Below are 22,720 nucleotides of genomic sequence, written 5' to 3' on the forward strand. Positions count from 1 at the left end.
AAAATCAATGATCATTTGTGACCATTCATGTTAGCCTGGCTATTCATACTTCTTGAGAAATATTGTGCATTTGCAATAAAGGGAAATGTGAGAAGTCATTCTTTATTTGAATAAAACAAGACTGTGTCCCTTGCAAGCCTTGCATTTATGATTTCAACCATAAAACGTTTGAAAAGTGTCAGTGGCAGCACAATGATGGTTCTGATTAGTTATTTTTGTGTTTAATTCTGAATGTTGAATTTGTACAATTAAATTTGAGATTTATGTTCCCCTTTAATGTAAAAGTTGCCTCTTATTAACAGGGCACGGCAGACCCTTGCAGTCTCGAGCATCTACAGAGGAGCTGACAGAGCCTGAACTCCCAGGTGAGGAGTGATTGTTTAAATTTTTTACAACATAATTTGCACCCAGGCAACAAAGTATTTATAGTCCAAAACTCACTTCTTTATATGTTCCCGCAACCCCCATCTTTTCTTTTCTAGGAATGTTTCTGATTTCTTGACTAATGGTTTGCCTACTCTTTGCAGTGCATTCCTGTTCACCTTACTCTTATCCTTGGTCACCACTCTATCCACATAAATTTCCACCCTACTTTGGTAGTGGTGCAGTTACCAAGTTCCACTAGCTTTACTTAAAGGCACTGTCTGATTCAAGGTAAACGACTGCCTTGTGAGGTTCAGCTGGCCTCAAAGTCTCAAGTCTTATTTGCGCAAGATGAGCCATAGCCAAACCATGTTTTGTTTAAGGAGTAACCAGATTGGACTTGAGCAGGACTAGTGAGATCAGTGTAATGTATGCTACACTTTCTTGCTTGGTTTGTGGCTCTTGGGGTCAAACCAGACTTCAGGTTTGGGTCAGTGTAGGTACACCTTTTCTGGCTTGGCTGCTTTGTACAAGACGTAGTTTTCAGTTTGATGTTTATAACCACACCTAGTTAGGCTATGTTGCCTCACAAAGATTACCATTTATGGTCTTCTGTTGGCCAGGACTATTCACATTTTATTCTGTTTATAGCTTTGACCTTTTCAAAGAAGTATCAGTCTATAGACAAGAAAAATGTACGTTTGGGGCTTGTGTATTTGTACACTAAAATGTCATGCCCACAGTTTTTACAAACTGTATTGATATTCAGGGAGCTAGACTTGGAATAGTTTTTTTTATTGTCCCTTATTTGTTTCTTTATTTGCTAGAATAAAATTGTAAGACAGCTCGGTGAGTTGATGTGCTTTTGTAGCGTGGATCTTTTCTCCCTTACTCTGACATATTGTGGTTGGCTCAGTAATTCTCCTGTCTTTAGTTTTTGATTTTTCTCCAAAGTGTTGTCTAGCGCCATTGGGTGGTATGTCCTTCCTCTTGTGATCTCAGACATACACTCCGCAAGCCCCTGTGCATGGTCGACATGTTCAGATTCTTTTTTTGCCATTGGGTCTGGAAGCCAGTGGGTGACCTCCAGTAGAATCGATGGACTTATTTAGGATCATCTAGGGAATACTTTGAAAAACCAAGAGTGTGTTGGAACACCAAAGAATACCAAAGACGCTGGGTAAAATACTGGTGTGACTGATTTTACAGATAAAAAATACCACCTGCGAGACAACCACATGGTTGAAGAATGTGCAACCAGGTGCTCAGTGCCATCAGGGGCGATCGAGAACACTCCCTTGACACTTGCAATATCAAGGACATTGCAGAAGGCAAGCCTTCTGAGCCGGCCCGGATGCCTAATCGAGGCAGGGCAAGGAAAAAGGAGGTGAAAGATAGAGAGCAAAGAGGAAGTTCACATCGACACTTAACTTTAAACAAGCTCGAAGTCTGTCGAAAGGAACGTAAACTCGAAGCTGAAATCACAGCTCTTTTGAACAAGAGAAAAAGACTTTGACAGATCATTGAAGGGGTTTCAAACCCCAAAAAGGCCAGCAGAGTCGAAAGGAGTTAAGGAAGAACACACAGACCTTGTGCCACCGACAACTCTGAGCAACACAACGAGGAACACAAGGAGTTCTTCTTTGAAGACGAGAGCAGTGTCAAAGACATCGCTGTGAAAGAATGGGTGCACTTGAAGAGGACTGGCAAGACCCTGATGCCGACTTTCCAGAGGAGGGAGTAGACTCTAATCCTTTGAAACTTCACTACCAGATGACTAGTGGTGTACAACTTACTGATTAAAATAGGTGTCAGACCCCTACACTGGGCAACTTGAGGAGGTACAAGTGGCATCCTGCTTTCTTCTTCAAACTCATGCCAACCGAGCAAAATAGTTTTTACATCCCATGCTTTTAAGCATCCTCGATCATAAGAAGAATGCTTTTCAAGAGGATGGTGGTGTTTGAAGAGTCTGCATCTCCAAGGCAGTGACTCCTCCAGTCGAAAAGTAGTACAAGCACTCCTCTTAGGACCCTGTCACAGACTGTCATGCTGTGATGCATCGCACTGATAATGACTTGCACAAGGACTATGTCTGATCACCTAGTACTATTATTGATTTGTGGATGATTTGAGCCTTCGTGGGCACCTGACAGAGTAGACCACCACAGTTTGAGGTATCTGGGTGCATCATAGCAATAACTAGCATACGCTGAGCATGCCTTAAAGCAAGTTGGTGATGCTTTTACATATGCACTAAAGTAAACTTTTAGAATCTTTTTTAATGAGAAGGTGAGCATACACTTGTGAAATAATCTTTCCAACAAAACCTGACACAGCTGTTAGGAGCAGAAGTGTTGGTAACGACATCTTCTGTGTCGCTGGGTTAAGGTTGGCTTGCACGGGGAGCATGAAGACCCAGAACTACATTCCAACAGCAGTAACAGGTGCAAAATCCGTAAACAGATATAAGTGGCGTGGTGGGGATCTACAGGAGTAATTGTAGTATAAAAGCAATGACAGAGATGCTGAAACAGAGACTGTGGAACTGTAGTTGTTCCAGAAATGGTGCTGACGGAGCTCTTTAGCCTGATGTCATAGTTACATCGAAAGGTTTTTGTTTCCGTTGCTCCAGTTGGTTAAACTGAATACTATGACTGGAAACACGGTGTCCATGTGCTCTGCATCAATTAGACAATCTTATTAAGAAACGAAAGGGGCTGGTTGTTGTGGCCTGCTCATGATATCCAGTATAACGTATGTGGAAACCACCTCATGTCCATCGTGTACCATTTTAGGTCGAGCCTACTGCAGAGTGATCGCTATCTAATTGAGAAAAACCTTTTATGATCTTCCAGTGGGCTTACAGCCTACCCGCTGCTTACCATTGGTTGGCTTTGTCACTCTCATTTGCTTACTTCTTATTCAGTGTCTTGCCTTCCTCTTTTTGTGTATGTCCTTCCCCTGGCGCATAGCCTGTTTACAACACTTTTCATTGGCCTACTTATATCCATCCTCTGCTCCCATTTAAGGAACTACTTATTCTCTTTTTCATTCAGCACTCCATGAGAGTGGATTTGTTTTATAGCTCTCTCCCTCATGTGCTGCTTCACCCCTTAATACTCCCTCCCTTCCCAAATTGAATGTGAAAGTAAAGCAACTGGGATATTTTTCTTGAGGTATGACTGAAAAGCAGACTTTAAGGGTTGTTTAGGGTCTTGCCTGCGTTGCATGCGCTTGCGAGACGCTTTAGGAGTTAGAAAAGGGCTCGGAGCCCCGTCCATGTCACGTCAGTGTCTTTCATTGGTTTGTGGGCTTGCCTGTTAAAATCTGCTTGCTTTCATTGGTGGAAGGCATGCATACGTCATGCCTTTTCCGCTGGCTAGTCCTCCTCGAGTGTAGCGACCAAGTACTGAAAACATGTGAGGCTCGCTGTTTTCCGTCCGGCTTGTGGACTACTTTTTATCTTTTGTTCGCAGCGCGATCTCGCTTGGCAGAAGTCGAGCGCTTTCCATGACATCGACCCTATTACATAGTTAATTGTTCTTTTGCCGGTTACGTAGATAATTGCACTTTTACCGATAGGTTTCACTATGAGTGAACTGTAGCAGCGCAATCGCGCTCTTTTGTTTCCATTTAATGTGGCAAGAAAAGTCCGGTTGGGCGTTTACAACTGCTAATAGCTCTAACTCGGAGAAATGCGAGACCCGTTGCATTGCAAATGCTTGTTTTGCTTTATATCCAGTGTTACACATAAATTAAAAGCCTCAGTTTCTGTCACAAATGTGGTATTATGGTGCTAGGGGAGACTGTCTGCTTCCCTCTCAGCTGGCGTCTAAAGCTGAAGGTGTACTTATGACACTACTCTTGGAGGCCCATAAATCTGCTCAGTTTGTTACTGCAGAGAAGCAAATTGCTCAATCCTGTGGAGAGTAAATTAAGCGTTGGCAAATTATTCCCATTAAGTTCTGACACTTCCTTATTCTTTTTTTATATTCAGTTTTGAGTTTCCGGAGTAAAAAGTATTTGAAAAATAAACCATGCCATTTATGAACATTGAAACCATTGAATTTTGGTGTACAGATTTGAGAACCCATAAGATATGTTTGCATTTCCTCCCGTATTTTGAAATGTTTTTTCTTTTACTCTTTTTAAACAACACCTTTGAGGCAAACATTGGCGGAGACCCCAGCACTCTCATGATAAAGGCGAGACCTGTTTGGCTTTACCAGTGCTTGTTTATGAATATTCCGGCTCCACCAGGCCTTTCCATCCATCCATCCATATGTAGACTATGGTGTGCTTGAGCACTGACTTCATTTAGAGGCACTAATGCCATTCAGGCCCTTCCATACATCTCCTGAGGTCTGAATGTTATCACCGGGGCTGGACCCTATCGCCGTTTCCATGGCTACCGGGAAGTGCAGGATGACACTGCACCTCCATGGAGCCGGTACTGCTGAAAGGTTTTGATAGCTGGATATTGAATCACCGAGTAGTGAGTAGGTCCCGGTGTGCTGCAGGTCCTGGCGTCCTGTGATGTTGGAAAGGTTACTCTGCTTGGCTTCCTTTTTATCTTGGTCAGTGATTCTTGAGCTGGCGTCAGGGGCAGGGCTGCCTGCGGCTGCTTCCACTCGAGAGATATAATAAAGGCAGGTGGCAAGGCCACAGGCATCCAAGTGGGTTGCCGTGGCAACACAATAGACCTTCTGGGCTTGGATGCTGTCATCGGTTTTGGGATGGCGGGAAGCGGGTGCAGATGGCAGATTTTTTTTTTTTCGAGGTACAAATTAAATGCTATGGGATCCAAGAAAATAATTATCTGCAATGTTATAGAAGACCAGGTGGACGGTTGTCCACTCCAAAAGTGATCTGTGGTCAGTTGCGATGTTTTTTTTTAGGGTAATTGGTGTATTGATGATCTGCTAACAAGAAGCAATGGAGTACTTTCCAGAACATGCATTTACTGTCGCAGTGGGTACTTCAGAAGGAGCAGTAGTGTGCTTGTGCTCGGGGAGGGCTGTGGGGGTGATAGAGCGTTCCGTCCTAATAAATTGCCTGTATTTGGACGCTCTTCGGTCGATGAATCTTTTGACCAAGTGGGGCTCTCTTCACCCGAGATTAGTCAATTTAATCAAATCAATAATCAATAACGAACATAAGCAATGCCCTGATCAACATAACACTTCACAATTAATCCAGAAAACATTTCGGCGAACCATGACCTTCCGGCCATGAATAACCACACCAGTTTATTCAAAGTTAATGAATTTATTTCCCTATATTAACAAAGCTAGCACGATATAAATGTGTCTCAACACCAAATGATATATGTAAATGAACATTAATAGCTGTCCATAACAGCGAAAAAGATGCAATCTATGCAGCATTTGAATAACAATGCATTCGATGATAGCAACGCAAACCACTAAAACTATAATCTGTAATGGGCTAATTGCATACATTAGTCAGCATAACAAGGTCTCAAATTGCATCGTGCAACAAATGAATCCTCATCTAACCTCAAATTAGCATCTGCATGTGGGATTTCATGCAAAAAACAATTTAGCAACATTGATTTGGAAAACTCCTAACTAGGGCTCTTATCAAAAATCAGCAGTTGGTTACCTAAAAAGAAACACAATGCAATTGTACATTTTTCCTTTCATATTTACCAAATTCAATCAGCATTCAAGGAAGTCTTCGTCTCACAGGTACCGGTTTCGATCAGCATGGGACGGGGGCAAAGGGGGCAGGGTGGACGGGGCAATTGCCTCACAGCGGCAAGATAAAAGGACAAAACTACTACTTTATGCAAAGGGGCAAATCGAAGTTAAAGTCTCTAGGGCGAGAATTACTTAAAGTCTCTTTCTCTCGATTAGAGAAAGCATCAAAGTCTCATTCAAAATGGCGTCGAACATCAATTGGCATCGTAGAAGATGGCAAAATGACGAGGTCGGCAAGATGGGCCATAATGGCTGCAATGGGCAATAATGTCCTCAATGGGTGCAATGGGTAATGGCTGCTTTCTTCTTGTGCACCAGGTTTAAATAAACAACAGTTCAAATCCAGTAGGGTCTTCCATTGGAGGGTTCATAGGTTGGCTTCAAATTGTCCAATCAAAACAACAATTCACAAGCATCTACCTAGGCATACATTATCCTTGGAGTCGGGAACGTAAGTTGCAACATATTTTACCAATTAACTAACTTTCAGAGCTTCCATTGTCTGCACCTGCAGATTGACCTTGGAGCAAAGAAGAAGATGCCAGGCTGGCACGAAACCTTAAAGATAAGCATGCGAACCGATCTCACTGGAAAAGTACAGCTTCAAGCAAGAATACACGTTTTATTAGCACATTAGAAAAACACGAGCATCTAAACCGTGAGACAAGGCAACTAGGCCGAAGCCTCCACTAAAGTTATGCTAAGTTAAAACATTTCAAACAAGCAAATCATGGCACACGTTTACGGTTATGTCAGATTAGTACAATTCTAATACATCACGTTATATAAAGCACGCTTATAAATGTTGGCACATTTGTCCCCGTACAATCTTTATTAGTTCGGTTAAAGTCACACTTGATTATTGCGGCACTACGTTTATGCGCTAATAAATGTAAAACCTTCGTTTCTGCGTCATCAATCCCTCCTCTGATGACTATTTGTCATCACACAAAACCATTCCCACAAATTTTATTCCATTAAAATTCTGTCAGTTCTCTTTGCCTTTTAGTTCCCCTTTTTCTTGCCTTGTATTCTTCTGCCATTCTTTTCATTATTTTCTCTTCCTTCCTTCTTTTAATTCTTGCCATGATCATTAGTATTCCCCTCTTTATTCCCCAAATCCCAAAGATGCAAATTAGTACTATTAGTATTCCCTGTATTATTTTTAGTAATATTCCATTCCAAATGCCACCAAGCCAATTTCTCACTGAAGCAACTCCCTTTCCAACCTTCTCCCAAACTCCTGGTTCTTTCAATTCCTTCAAGTCTGCACTCTCTTTTGTTAGATTTGCAAGCATTGTTTTAATTTTCACACTGTTGTCTGGTATATACGTGCAACAGTGACGCGCACCAAGCATTTTGCAAACGCCGCCATCCTTTGCTAAAAGAATGTCTAGGGCAAGCCTGTTTTGAAGAGTCATAGCTCTTTCTGCTGCAAGTTCAGCATCCATCAGGATTATAGCACCTGAAAACTTTGTCAACATGTTATCCACTATAGTAGACAACTTTCTTATTTTGATGGAATTCAACACAACTCCCAATGAAGGAATCATGGCTCCAAATATATCTCCTACCACAGCAGCTGCGGTCTCTCTTTTCTGGATACGATGAGATCCAGGCGTCTTTAGAATCACCGATAGGTCATCCAGTTGATAAACCTTTGGGAACACTATACCCAAATAACATCTCCCCCACCATCCCTTTGGAAGGTGATAATAGGCATTATGCCCACAAATGTAATATACACCAGGTATGACAGGGTCAAGTCCGTTCAGCATGAATGTCCATTTGGCCTTAAAGATAAACGTATGTTTACATTCACTCGCTCCCACGAAAATGTTATCATAATAAGATTCACCACGATATATACAAAATTTCCCTACATGCCAAGCGTCTAAAGCTATTTTTCCTTGTGTTTTTATTGCGGCAAAAGCATAATTATCTACTGAAGTCCTCTTACTTAGCTCTTTTTCTAATTTCGCATTCATTTGTGCCCTTCTATCATCTGTGCGATCTAAAAAGCTTATTTCTACTGCAGAGAGCGAGCAGGTAAGGTTTTCCCTATGAGCGTGAGCTGTTTCAAAAGGTTGCATTGACTCGAAAAATTCCCTCATTATTTTAGCATCCCAATCTTTAGCAATCTGGCTTAGTTGCGTTATTATAGGAACATATGCAAAGGTAACATCATAATTTGAGTAAAAATACTGTATGTTAGTTTGACCATAAAATCTAGAAGTTACTAAACTACATGTAATCCCATATGTAAGAGGCATGTGGTGATAAGTCACCCCTTCCGTTACCGATGTCGGTATCTGTGTACACACATAACAATCTTTCGCATCCATAGTCTCAACATATTCTGTTAGCAGGCGATAGAAAACATTATACGAAAGTTCCTTCTTATCATGCAAGTGTCTCTCATCTAATTCTAGTCTTTTCAATGCGGTTAGTTCAGTGACAGTAACAGGAGCAGAAGTAGAAGCATCAATTTTCTCATTCTCACCCTTACCACGCGTTGCAAGCACTATTGCCATTATTATTAGTACACATGCAGTTATCAAGCCTATACACGCATATTTACAATATTTCACTCTACTGTTTTGTGTAGCGTACTTAGTCATGATCTGTATAGAATCAGAGAGCTAGAAGCACTTATAAAAAAAAAACGATTTATCAATTAGTTACAAAGCTGAACGAGCGCAATGTTCACACAGTTTTCTTCAGGAGTCCAGTCACTTATCGGTTAGCAGCATTTGTCTCAATTCGGCATTAACTCAGTCTTTTATCAGTTAGCAACGTTGTCTCAAATCGGGTTTAAGAGCAATCAGGTTATCAAAGTCTTATCAAGTTAGCAAATGTCTCATCCGGTTTAGCAATGTCTCAGCTGGTTGTATCACGTTAGATTATAGCAGGCAATGTAATTTATCAGTTTTTCAGTCAATAGTGTCCATAAAACTTTTCTTTTCTATTGGTATCTCTTCTTCTTCGTTCTCGAGGCTAAGAGATACAAATTTGTCGGTCCAATCGTCATTGACTACATATGCCCATTCTGGACCGGAATATCTCCTGTTTGGTATCCTTTTCCTTTTCAATTTTGCATCTCTCTTTGATTCTGCCTCACTGGTACTTTCCTCTTTGGCCAAGTCTTTTTCTTCACTTGATGTTGGTATCACGACAGACACTTCCTTTCTTTTCTCTTTCACTCTTGGCCCTTCACCGTCGTTCAACGTTTCTCTAGTCCTTACTTTTACTGGTGATATACTTGGTCTTCTCTTTGCACTGTGTCCACTTGATGGACCTGCGATCTCTTCTGAAGAAGTTTGAACAGTTTCGTTCTGTTCTGCCTTGTCCCCTCCTTCTGGGGAGTCAATCAGGTTTTCCTTTTCTTTTTCTGTACCGTCTGCTTCTGGGAAAGCCCTCCTCTGATCAGGCTCTCCTGCTTCTTCACCTCTTTCGAGCCCTTTGTCACCGTTACTTTCTTCAGGCTCTTTGTCACTTTCAGCTGCTTCGTCGCTGTCTGAGGTTTCTCCTTGGTCTTCCCCAAGTGAATCGGTTGTTTCGTCCTCAGAGAATATTTCTCTCTCCTCTATTTCTGCCTGTTCGCTTCTAGTTCTGTTTTGCTCTGTCTCAGCGCTTGGCACTTTATCAGGTACTGGCAGTTTCAGCGCTTCAATTTCCTCATCTGTGGGACACAACACTTTCTTTGTATGACTGTCGTGGATCCAGTTGGGAACTCCCGCACACTTCACAGCGGTAGTGGTCGTCAGGATCACTTGGAAAGGGCCTTTCCAACGGGGTTCCAAACACGACTTCCTCACGTGCTTCTTTATCACGACCCAGTCACCTGCTTTCAGTGTGTGTCCTGGACCTTGGATCGGTGACAAGGTGGTTGCTTCCACCTGGTGAGAGAAAGAGCGAACCACGTCAGCCAGACCTTTGCAGTAGTCTAACACCATATCATCTGTAATATTCAAAAGCGCGTTTGCGGGAACTGCAGGAAGTCTCATGGCCCTGCCCATGAGAATTTCGTGCGGGGACAATCCAGTCTTTCTGTCAGGGGTGTTTCTCATTGACATTAACACCAAAGGCAATGCGTCAGGCCATTTCAAATTTGTCGATGCACATATTTTCGCCATTCTTGATTTCAGTGTACCATTCATTTGTTCCACCAGTCCTGAGGCTTCAGGGCGATAGCTACAATGCAGTTTTTGCTCAATGTTCAGCGCTGCGCAAAGTAACTTTATCACCTCGTTATTGAAGTGACTTCCTCTATCTGATTCTAAAGAGATCGGGAATCCGAAACGTGGTATCAACTCCCTCAACAATAGTTTTGCAACTGTAAGGCTGTCATTTCTACGTGTGGGGTATGCTTCAATCCAGTGACTAAAAATGCACACAATCACCAACACATACTTCAGACCTCCATGCACAGGCATCTCAATAAAGTCCATCTGCATTCTGCTGAACGGGCCACCCGCCCTGCCAATGTGGCTCACGTTCACAACCGTTCCCTTTCCTGGGTTCATCTGTTGACAAATGACACAACGATGGCAAACTGCTTCTGCAACTTGACGGAATCTGGGGTTAAACCAATCAGTTTTGAACAATCTTATCATGGCATCTCTCCCTAGGTGAGCCTGCCCATGATAGAACCGCGCTAGCTGCGATAAGAGACTATTTGGTCAAACAAATTTTCCTTCATTTGAAACCCATAACTCATCTGGTCTCCTTGTACATTGTGACTTAATCCAGGAAACTCTTCCATCCTCCCTGACGCTATTCTGTAATGCTTTTAGTTCATCCATTGTATCCACGACCTTCAAGGCAAATGCTTCAGCTGGTTCGAGCTCTGGCTCTTTTATCAAATTCCATTCATCCCTGAGCAATATACAGTTCAAGGCACAAAATCTTGCGACCTGATCCGCATATGCATTTCCCAGGGAAACATAGTCCTGTCCTTTTGTATGAGCACTACACTTTACCACTGCAATTTCGGCTGGCATCTGAATGGCGTGTAACAATTCCCTTATTCTCTCCCTGTTTTTCACTGGGGACCCTGAAGAGGTCAGGAAACCTCTCTGTGACCATAGTTGCCCAAAGTCGTGCACAATTCCAAACCCGTACTGACTGTCAGTGTAAATGGTAACCTTCATCAATGTAGACAGTTGGCATGCTCTTGTAAGGGCTACAAGCTCTGCTACTTGTGCGGAATAGACTCCTTGAAGCCAGGACGCTTCCAAGACACCTGTTACAGTACATACAGCATATCCTGCTTTCAATATTCCCAATGCATCTCTTAAACATGACCCATCAACAAAAACAATTTGGTCATTTTCATCAAGCTTAGTATCCTTAATGTCAGGTCGGGGTTTTGTGCAAAATTCAGTCACCTGAAGGCAGTCGTGCTCGACGTCTTCAGCGTTCTCAATTTCAGCATTTTCACCGGGAAGCAAGGTTGCTGGATTCAACGTAGTGCACCTTTTCAGCTGCACATTCGGTGAGCCCAGAATTATTGTTTCATACCTTGTGAGTCTTGCTCCAGTCATGTGTTGCGTTCGGGAGCGGGTCAAAAGTATCTCAACTGAGTGAGGGACCATGACTGTTAATGGGTGTCCCATCACTATTCCTTCACTCTGAGTGAGGCTGATACCAACTGCTGCTACGGCGCGCAAACACCCTGGCAGTGCTGCTGCGACCGGATCCAAAGTAGCTGAAAAATACGCTACTGGTCTGTTTATGCCACCATGGGCTTGGGTCAAGACAGACAAAACATGCATCACGTTCATGACAAAACAATGTGAAAGGCTTTGTGTAATCAGGCATACCTAAAGCTGGAGCCCTGCACATGCATTCTTTCAATTCAATAAAAGCATCCATCTCATCTCCTTTCAGCTCAATTTCATCCAAGGCATCCTTCTGGGTCAGTTTCAGTAAAGGCTTTGCTAGAGTTGAGAAGTTGGGAATCCACTGGCGACAGTAGCTCACCATCCCCAAAAACTTCCTCACCTCCCTCCTCGTCTTTGGTGGACTCATTTGAAGTACACTTGTTATTCTTTCCTTCATTATTCTCCGTGACCCTTTCTCTTTTTGATGACCCAAGTATTTCACTTTCTTCTGACAGAACTGCAACTTTGAAGGAGACACCTTGTGTCCATTCCTTCCCAAATGGTTCAGCAGAGCAATGGTGTCGGCTGTGCAGCCACTTTCTGTCTTAGATGCAATCAGTAAGTCATCAATGTACTGTACTAGGGTTGACTCGAATGGCAATTCTAACGCTTCCAAGTCTTTCTTTAGAATCTGATTGAAAATTGACGGTGACTCAGAAAACCCTTGAGGAATTCGACACCAACTGTAAACTCTGTCTAAGAATTTGAAACAAAAGAGAAATTGGCTGTCCTCATGAAGAGGCACCGAAAAGAATGCTTGTGACAAGTCGATGACTGAGAACCACTCGGCATCGCAAGGGACTTGAAACATTATCACAGCTGGATTCGGTACTACAGGGCAGCATTTAATTATGATGTCATTTATTTTCCTCAAGTCCTGCACAATTCGGACCTTTCCACTCGGCTTTATTAGTCCCATGATTGGTGAATTACATGGACTGCTTAACACTTCTTTCAATACTCCCTGTTTTACAAACTCGTCAATGAGTTGGGCGACTTTCATGAGGGTGTCTTGTGCCATGTGGTATTGTGGGGTCTGGGGAAAGGTTACATTGGGTTTTACGGTCACTTTCACTGGTTCCACTCCTTTCACCAATCCCACCTCTTTTCCTGTCATATCCCACACTTCCTTTCCGACTGTTTCCCGTAATTCAGCTGGAATATCTGCTTCAGTTATCATCAGAAAAAGGTTAATCAGAGGATATTCTTCATCGACAGTTTCCATCTCATCCCCTTCTACACTGTCCTCTTCTTCCCCATCACTGCTCGTCTGAATTCTAATTCCATCGTTCGAACACATAATCGAACATCCCAATTTGCACAATAGGTCTCTCCCTAACAGTGCTATCGGGCTTGAGTCACATACCACAAAATTATGTAACCCTTGATAGTTACCAATTCTGACTTGTACTGGATCTGTGATTGGGTTCGTCAGGTGCCTGTTTGCTACTCCCACTACTTGAACTGTTCTCCCTGAGAGTGGCAAATTTGGTACTTCAATGCTCCTAACAGTTGAACGTGTGGCTCCTGTGTCAACCAAGAATGAAAAACGATGACCCATAACTCTTCCCTCCACATATGGACCCTTTTGATCAACTTCCAAGGATGCTGCAAGCACACAATTTCCCTCCTCATCTGAACTTTCACTCTCCCATACATTGTTTATTCCATTCTCACTGTGTAGTGGGAACTGTTGTACTGTGCCATTTGTACTCATCACCTGACCCGAGACCTGTGGAGGAACCATCACTTGCTGCTGACTCACTGGTGCCCAGGGTATTTGAATTTGCTGATTAGGTACCATGGGAAACTGCTGTTGCATTGGCTGCATTTGCGTCATCTGCATACGGGGCATCTGCATCTGCTGCGGCTGCATGGGCTGTAATCCCTGCAGCTGATTTATGGTCTGAAAATTTGGGTTTGGACCTCTCATTTTCGGTCCCCTCATTGTCTGGAATGCATTGACATCATTGTTTTGCTGACCAACACCTGCACCTTCCTGCACCACCATCGGGCACTCGCGTTTCCAATGCCCGACGATTCCGCACACGTGACACGGCATCACCCTTTTCATTGCCTGCACACCATTCGGAATCGCAACAGTGTTCAAATCCGGACCATTACTCCCAAAGCCTCCTCTGCCTCTGGCCTGTGGCTGAAACACCATATTTCCCTGCGGCTGCGGCTGCGGTATCTGCTGTGGGAACCCTTGCAACCCTTGCAACCCTGTCTGAGCTGCTTTAAGTTGCATCACCATCACTTTCTCTTTCAACCTTTTCTGTTTCACTTCAATTTCGTCGCTACAGTATTTCGCATAATTCAACACCTCATCAATAGGTTTCGACTGCCAACAAATCAAATGCGTCTTTATCATCTGACTTATCTCTGGTCTCAGCCCTTCCACGAATCTAAACACAAAATGAAGCATGTCCTTCGCCTCTATTGTTTCCGTGCCACTGTAGTTCTTGAACGCCTTCAACAACCTCTCATAGTAACCATGAATCGACTCTTTAGCCTCTTGGGCAGTTCGATCAATCTTCTGCCAATCCACATTTTTCGCGGCAACCTTCGTCTTCAAATGCTCAATCACCTTATAGTACAAGCTCATTACCATAGGTGATGGTGCACCCGTATCCCTGTCTCTCTCTGGTTCACTTGTCGGCCAACCTACAGCCCTTTTGCAGTCTTCCCACAAATCTGCCGGAACCACAATCTCAAAGAGGGTGTTCAGGTCTTCCCAAAGACATTTTGCAAGCTTCACAAACCTATCAGTCTGTTGATACCATTCAATCGGTTTCTCTCTCAGTTTGGGAAAATCATCCGTAAAAGACTGAATGTCGCTTCTGTGCCACGGTACATGTATTAATTTTCCCCCTGCTGTCTCCCTCATTGGTAACATGGTTATTGCATCACTACTCTGTGATCTTTTCTTGTTGTGCTCTGGGACACTGTCTTTCCTCTTTTCCTTTTTCTTTGCCCATCTGCTTTCCCATTTGTCTAAGCACCTCCACACTTGTGCACTCTGCAGCAATTCTCTAAGGTGCGTTTTCATGCCTGCTGACCTCATGTGTTCAAAGTCTGTGGTCCCGAAATCCAATCTATAGCTCCTGCTCAAGTGTTTTGTCTTGTCTATCTCAACCCCGTTTTTGTCAGCTATTTCTTGCAACCTTCTATGTACCTTGTTCACTTCTCTCGTAATCCTGGGACATAGATACCTCAGCTCTTCTTCCGAGTAGGACTCTAACCTATTCAAACCCATAGTCCCTTCCACCAATTCTTCTGCTTCCATGTTCAACCTTACCCTGTTCAGATAGTCTTCTCCCTTCCCACCGGCTGAGCTTTGTGTGGAATTCAGACTGTTGAACCACTGTGTTAGCTGTTGCGCATTCAACCCCATCAGTGTAGCATTCACATCGACTGCCATTGATGGTTGCGGCAACTTTTCAGTGTTCGATGATAGCGGTATCATCAGTGGGGGACTCGACCTCACCACTGTTGACTGAGCACATATGGGACTAAACTCCATCAAGGACCCAGATCCAGTTGGCTGAGCCGCTATCAGAGTTGTTTCTGGAGTGTTTTCTATGCACCTCCTTTCCGTCCCATTCTGCACCACTGATCCTTGACCGCTCATACCTGAGTTAGGCTGAATGTATAAAGGTACCGGTGGACCTACAGTAATGGGTAGGGATATCGCATCTGGGTTCTGTCCATTCCCCAGGTTCTGAGGCATGTTCATTCCCACACTATGGGTCATCATTGCCGGCATGCCCGTCTGACTCCCCGTCATCTGAGCATGTGCGGTTCCCCCCTGCATCTGCTTTTGAGGCATCAAAAACTGGGTTGATTCAGCTTGTGCCAATGTTGGGTTGCGACCATTCTGTACTTCCATTACGGTTGGATCTAGAATCATTCCCGTACTGTTGTCACTGCTGTAGTACCTTGGGACCTGCGGCTGATAATTTTCTGCTGTTTTCAATATAGGCACATCTGGATATATTCTCCTAACCTGCGGTATCTGCGGGGTGAACAGTAAACTCGGGTCCTTAGATCCCGATGGCGTTTCTGAATTCGGAGTTTCATTATTCTGTACCGGTGCCGGAGGGGCAGAACTGGTACTTGGACCTTGTTCACTCTCTACATAAGGTGGTGGACGGGCGTTCAGCAATTGCATGATGAACTCCTCATCCTCTGACTCGTCTTCTCTCCTTAACTTTTCCTCGTCCTCTCTATCTTTGAACACCTCCTGTTTGTCTTACAGGTAGCTTTCTTGCCTGTCGCCTCTTCTTCCTTAGCAATTGCGGGAAACAATTTTATCCCCTGCAATATATCTGACCTCCACACCTTCTGTGCATTATCCCACCTAGCGTCCGCTAGTGTCTTTTCTACCTTTCTTATCCTGGTCTCAAACTTCTTTTGCTGTTGCTGTCTAGCCATTAGTTCCCAAATCGCTAGAGCCTCAAACTGTGCTGGCCTTGGAGGTACCTTCATGTCGTACATCGCAAATCTCAAATTCTCTAGGATCCTTATATTGAATGTCCCATGGATCGGGAACGCTACGCTCCCATGTCTCTCTGTCAGCTTGTGCCATTGCTTTAGCCAAAGGCACGGAGCTACCCCCCTTTCCTCCATTACAATGTAAGCTGGTGTACCTTCGGGTGGCGTCTCCTCTCCTACGCTCGCTTTAATGTAAGACTCCCCCTTCATCGCACTCTTTAATGCTTTCAAAAATTTCATTTTCTCGTCTTTTATTTCACAAAATTTGTAATCAATAAGTGACTTTAATTCCCGGAATACTCTTCGCTTGCCTTTCCCCTTCCAATCGAGCCCCACGGACTGCGTCCAATCCGTGCGCGACCCTTCTCTGCAACCAACCTATCCCAGCGCGGCTCCTAGTGACGTCACACTCACACACTCTGCGGCTGACAAAGCCTCGCGGCTAGTCCTCCTTCACTCAGCTCCTCTCGTAACAACTTCTGGCATGTATCGCGAGCAACCAAATAATAATAAAACAGATCTGTCGGTTTACTACAGGAAGGGTAACACAATCGCTTCAGGACCTTAGGGATTTTTCACTAGCCTCGGCAGTTATTCCATCTTTCTCGGTCCCCACTTTCGCAAGCAAAATCTGACCCGCAGATTCTGCTCTCAACTTGTCAGTGATCTATTCTAGTGCACTTAGAATTTGTCAAAGCTCGAAGTCGAAGTTTTCTTCCACTCCCTTAACACACGTACCGACTCGTTGACCACGCCCGGTCAACCTATTAAACCGACCAGACCACAACATAAAACAAGTGTCTCATACACTTTTCAACATACTCCGGAGTCTCTTGACCTCGCAGGGCCCGTCTCAACAACAACAACCACGTGGACCTTTTTCTGCACAAAGCGCCACATGCACATGAAGTTCGACGACTTCCCTACTCTCACACTCGGAGTCGCACCTCCGCTATTCTCTAAAATCCTCGCAACCTTTTCAAACAATCTGCGGCAATAAGCTGTGCAAGCGCAAAATCCTGACTTCACTCATACCGTCACTAGTACCGCCAACGCCGATTTCACACCTCCATTCTCTCCATTTGCAAGCTCCGAGATCCCGGGAAAGTCGCGGGGGACTTAGGGCATCATCATTCTCTCAATCTGTTTTACCCAAGAAAAATCTAATTCAACACCATATACCTCTCGAGTGGGGTCCCAAAGGGCGTAACCGTCAATTCAACACCATATACCTCTCGAGTGGGGTCCCAAAGGGCGAAACCGTTACCTCTCGAGTGGGGTCCCAAAGGGCGAAACCGTCCTCTGCTACCATCTACTGATAGAGCGTTCCGTCCTAATAAATTGCCTGTATTTGGACGCTCTTGGGTCGATGAATCTTTTGACCAAGTGGGGCTCTCTTCACCCGAGATTAGTCAATTTAATCAAATCAATAATCAATAACGAACATAAGCAATGCCCTGATCAACATAACACTTCACAATTAATCCAGAAAACATTTCGGCGAACCATGACCTTCCGGCCATGAATAACCACACCAGTTTATTCAAAGTTAATGAATTTATTTCCCTATATTAACAAAGCTAGCACGATATAAATGTGTCTCAACACCAAATGATATATGTAAATGAACATTAATAGCTGTCCATAACGGCGAAAAAGATGCAATCTATGCAGCATTTGAATAACAATGCATTCGATGATAGCAACGCAAACCACTAAAACTATAATCTGTAATGGGCTAATTGCATACATTAGTCAGCATAACAAGGTCTCAAATTGCATCGTGCAACAAATGAATCCTCATCTAACCTCAAATTAGCATCTGCATGTGGGATTTCATGCAAAAAACAATTTAGCAACATTGATTTGGAAAACTCCTAACTAGGGCTCTTATCAAAAATCAGCAGTTGGTTACCTAAAAAGAAACACAATGCAATTGTACATTTTTCCTTTCATATTTACCAAATTCAATCAGCATTCAAGGAAGTCTTCGTCTCACAGGTACCGGTTTCGATCAGCATGGGACGGGGGCAAAGGGGGCAGGGTGGACGGGGCAATTGCCTCACAGCGGCAAGATAAAAGGACAAAACTACTACTTTATGCAAAGGGGCAAATCGAAGTTAAAGTCTCTAGGGCGAGAATTACTTAAAGTCTCTTTCTCTCGATTAGAGAAAGCATCAAAGTCTCATTCAAAATGGCGTCGAACATCAATTGGCATCGTAGAAGATGGCAAAATGACGAGGTCGGCCAGATGGGCCATAATGGCTGCAATGGCCAATAATGTCCTCAATGGGTGCAATGGGTAATGGCTGCTTTCTTCTTGTGCACCAGGTTTAAATAAACAACAGTTCAAATCCAGTAGGGTCTTCCATTGGAGGGTTCATAGGTTGGCTTCAAATTGTCCAATCAAAACAACAATTCACAAGCATCTACCTAGGCATACATTATCCTTGGAGTCGGGAACGTAAGTTGCAACATATTTTACCAATTAACTCACTTTCAGAGCTTCCATTGTCTGCACCTGCAGATTGACCTTGGAGCAAAGAAGAAGATGCCAGGCTGGCACGAAACCTTAAAGATAAGCATGTGAACCGATCTCACTGGAAAAGTACAGCTTCAAGCAAGAATACACGTTTTATTAGCACATTAGAAAAACACGAGCATCTAAACCGTGAGACAAGGCAACTAGGCCGAAGCCTCCACTAAAGTTATGCTAAGTTAAAACATTTCAAACAAGCAAATCATGGCACACGTTTACGGTTATGTCAGATTAGTACAATTCTAATACATCACGTTATATAAAGCACGCTTATAAATGTTGGCGAACTACTCTGAGGGCACATTTGTCCCCGTACAATCTTTATTAGTTTGGTTAAAGTCACACTTGATTATTGCGGCACTACGTTTATGCGCTAATAAATGTAAAACCTTCGTTTCTGCGTTATCAGGGGTTAGGGAGGCCACTAGGGGCAGAATTGATAGGGGGCAGGGGTGGTAAAATATAATTTGAGTCACACTAAACAGTTGGCACTGCATCTATAGTTGTACATTTACAGTACACACATTTAGATTTGAATGCTCAGGGAGATAAAGTCGTAGTGTCACTCTTTTAATCCATCAGTGACCACCCCCACTGTCCCCGGGGTAAAAACAGGGCGCCGATCTCTGTCCGCTGAGATGACGACCAAAGAATTGCGCAACTTGCAAGTAGTGAGCTGATCAGGTCTAACTGAGTGCGTGCAGTGCCTGTTACCCTTATGTTGTGCCCCTCATCCCCATCTGGTGCTTAGATGCTCCAGGAACTCAATAATTCATGAACCTCTTCCTTATAAGAACATATAAGAACATAATAGTATGACGTAGTCCTTTTTGTGAAAGTATAGGCAGGTGAGTGCGGACCACACTCTAGTTGGGGAATGCGTCAGTGGGGTGATAGCCATCCAAGCCTCCCCTGCCAGCTTTCTCCTCACCCTCCTGGGCTTCAAGGTCCAGTCATACTGCATTAAGCAGGTATTCCCATACTGCAATCTGAGTTCTAGATCCCTACTGCCACCTACGTACTTTGAGTAGTGGGATCATAATGCCATGTTGAGTCTTCCTCACGTCGGATGTCCTTAGACTGTCCACTTTGGGGTACTGTGACCTCCATGCACTAGACACGCATAGCAAGTGGTTAAGGTAGGGTATTATCAGTGGCTGTGGCTATAAGTAAGGGTGACCCTCCAGTTCACTCCTTACGTTACGTGCATGAAATTGGGCTGCAGGAACTCTTAAAACTAGGAATCTATCGATGCATTTTGAACCCAGACCTCTAGCACTCACCCAGGACATATAGTCGATATACGAGGGCCCATAGTTATAAGATAACCGTGTATGCGGCCCCCTTATTGCCCTCATCTAGGGACTACTCCAAGGAAAATCCACCTATTGGTTAAAGTGCACCTAGTGACACCTTTCTAACTCTGACAACCTCATCCACATCTGTGACAGGGCCTCACCCCCGGGGCGCACCGCTGAAGGTAAGACGCATCAACCTCCTAAGTGCCTTCCTTCCTCTCCAGATTTACTCATCCACCCAAAGTGATCCACATTCCGTCCCAGGCAAGCTTTAGACAGTGCTTAATTTGAGCCAGTGGTTGTAGGTGGGGCCCGTCTGCACTTATTTTTGCAGCCTGCCGGTAACTTGTCCTCATCTGACTTTTCACACGGAGTTAGAAAGAGAAAAACACACAAGGGGAAGGAGGAAGAGAAAAACAGTGTTAAAGGGTGAAAGCACTGATAAGGAATTTGAAAGAATGAGATAAAGAGTGGGGGAGTGCCTCGTGGTGGATTAAAGAGCCGTGGAGTGGAATCAAGAATATGTGGCCTTGTTATTTCGCATCTAGCCACAGGCTTCTTAACAAAACCTTTGGCACTGGCACTTATACTATAAATTAGGCACAGACTTTAGGCACACTCATCCACTTGACCTATCACACATGGCCCCGCCCATGCAGTCATCACTCGGCCCTCCCGCTGCAGTGGGAACTAAAAGTCACAGACTCCCACTTTGCCATTCAAGTATACAAAAACGTGATGAATGGAATGCTTGAATTAATCTCAGCCACTGGTAATATGCCAATCCATTGTTACTTTGCACCCATGCCATCTCAGTTTGAACCCAGCCATACGCAAATCAGTCTTGACCCTGCTCCAGCTAGAACAGTTCAGCTCTTTCTGTCCAGTAGTTTGGAACGCAGCCTAGATCCATTGACAGTGGCTAAGATTCATTCAAGCATTTCTTTCATCACCTTGTTGTAGTAGCGCAAAGTGCGATGCGTATGCCCAAATGTGGGAGGCATGCTCACTGTGCTATTGGACTCAAGCTATACCTCACTGTAGAGACTTAGGGCGTGATTTAGCTATAGGCAGCCGGGGGACGCAGTCACAATGGTGACGGATATCCCGTCCGCCAAAATCTAAATCCCATTGTTTGCTGTGGGATTTCGATAGGCGAAATATCTGTCACAGTTGTGATGGAGTAACCCATCCACCAATATCTAAATCAGGCCCTTAAATATGTTGAAACCAGTTTGGGGTTGCTTATGGTCTGGCTGCTTCGACTGGACTGTTCCTATTGGACCAAGACCAAGACTGGTTTCCATAATGCTGTCCGAAATGGCACAGTGGGTGCAAAAAATGGTCTGTAAGGCAGCCAAGACCGCCTGCCAGTGCCTGAGATCAATTTGAGCATTCCGTGGCTGAGATTAATTCAAGCATTCCTTCCATCACTTTGTTGTTTTTGCAAGAGCCCCCTCCCCCTGTGCCATGTCAGCAGTGCCACCTAGTGGAACCAACTGTTACATGCACAGAAAGTGCACTCAGCCTCCTCACTAATGCCATTCACACTAGTGGCCTGGTCAGTACAGTAATCAATACGTTCACCCCTACATTAGTTTTGTCAGAATCACACATTTTGGTCCAGTATTGAACTTGGGTTATAAGGTGAGCAGCTAAGCCCCTGTAATGATCATCCCAGGACCAGCATTCTATTATTTCCCTGTTTTGTAGCTGCTTACAGTCATGTTGATTATTTTGACTCTTTATAAGGTCATCATGTTTAGTTTCCCAAGTTCTCCTTCAGATTTCCCAATAACTTTCTTTATAAAACAAGCATTGGCTTTTTGAACTATCTAAGCCTACTGTAATATTATGATATGGTCCACAAAAGATCTTTCAAGCAGACAGCTAAGAGGTGTCTGTAGACAAGACCTAAAGAGACCTTTATATGCACTAACCTAGAAATATACCTGCACACCCTACAGCCATTTATTTTGAAATATCATGCAGGGTCAGGGTGCAGTAGAGTTTTGAACATGCAAATTGTTCCCACTGCTATTAATGTACATCTTATTCATAAACAAATGTAAAAATAATTTAAAGACAGTTGTAATTGCATAAAGAGTTCTGATAGGTTATGAATAAATCTGACAGCCAGTGGTCTGACGGAATGTTGAGATTCCAAAGAACACAAAATTCTTCTAGTATTACACATGGAGACAAGGAATGTTGATATGTGAAGGACTATAGCTTCACATTTGTCTATTCTCAATGCTCATAAGACCTCTTCATTTCTTGACATCCCTCTCAGCTGGCAAATTAGAATAATCCATATTGTTGGAGCACCAGTGGAAGTTATGCCAAGGAATAGTGGGTGCACATCAGATTCTACCTGGATTTTATATGCTGGTGCCTATTGTTTGTGTTAGGATTACTGGACCATCTGCTGCAGTAACTATGCAAGCAAAGGATTCTGTGTCTAAAGTTAACATAAACTTACTTTGCAACTGGGGGAGAGATAGGGTCCACAAAAGTTCAAAGACAAACATACCTTCCCAAAAAAACGATCATCTAGACCTCCAGTTTTACATGTGGAGAATGCCCCTCTAGTGCATAAGCCCAGAATCGTTCTGTCAAATCATTACTAAT

At 43.7% G+C, this 22,720-nt stretch overlaps 1 protein-coding gene across 4 annotated transcripts in view; it reads left to right on the forward strand.

The window, feature by feature from the left end:
- Window positions 1-22,720, forward strand: part of DPF3 (double PHD fingers 3) — a 367,266-nt gene that overhangs the window by 299,870 nt on the left and 44,676 nt on the right. For all 4 annotated transcript variants that reach the window (XR_011198857.1, XR_011198856.1, XM_069208948.1 and 1 more), the window contains exon 8: window positions 303-365. Coding sequence is in view for 2 of the 4 variants with exons in the window: in XM_069208948.1 (XP_069065049.1) it covers window positions 303-365 (63 nt within the window). In the remaining 2 variants the exon portion in view is untranslated. The remainder of the gene's footprint in view (window positions 1-302; window positions 366-22,720) is intronic.

The sequence above is a fragment of the Pleurodeles waltl genome, chromosome 9 (assembly GCF_031143425.1).
Source record: "Pleurodeles waltl isolate 20211129_DDA chromosome 9, aPleWal1.hap1.20221129, whole genome shotgun sequence".
NCBI classification, from domain to species: Eukaryota; Metazoa; Chordata; class Amphibia; order Caudata; family Salamandridae; genus Pleurodeles; species Pleurodeles waltl.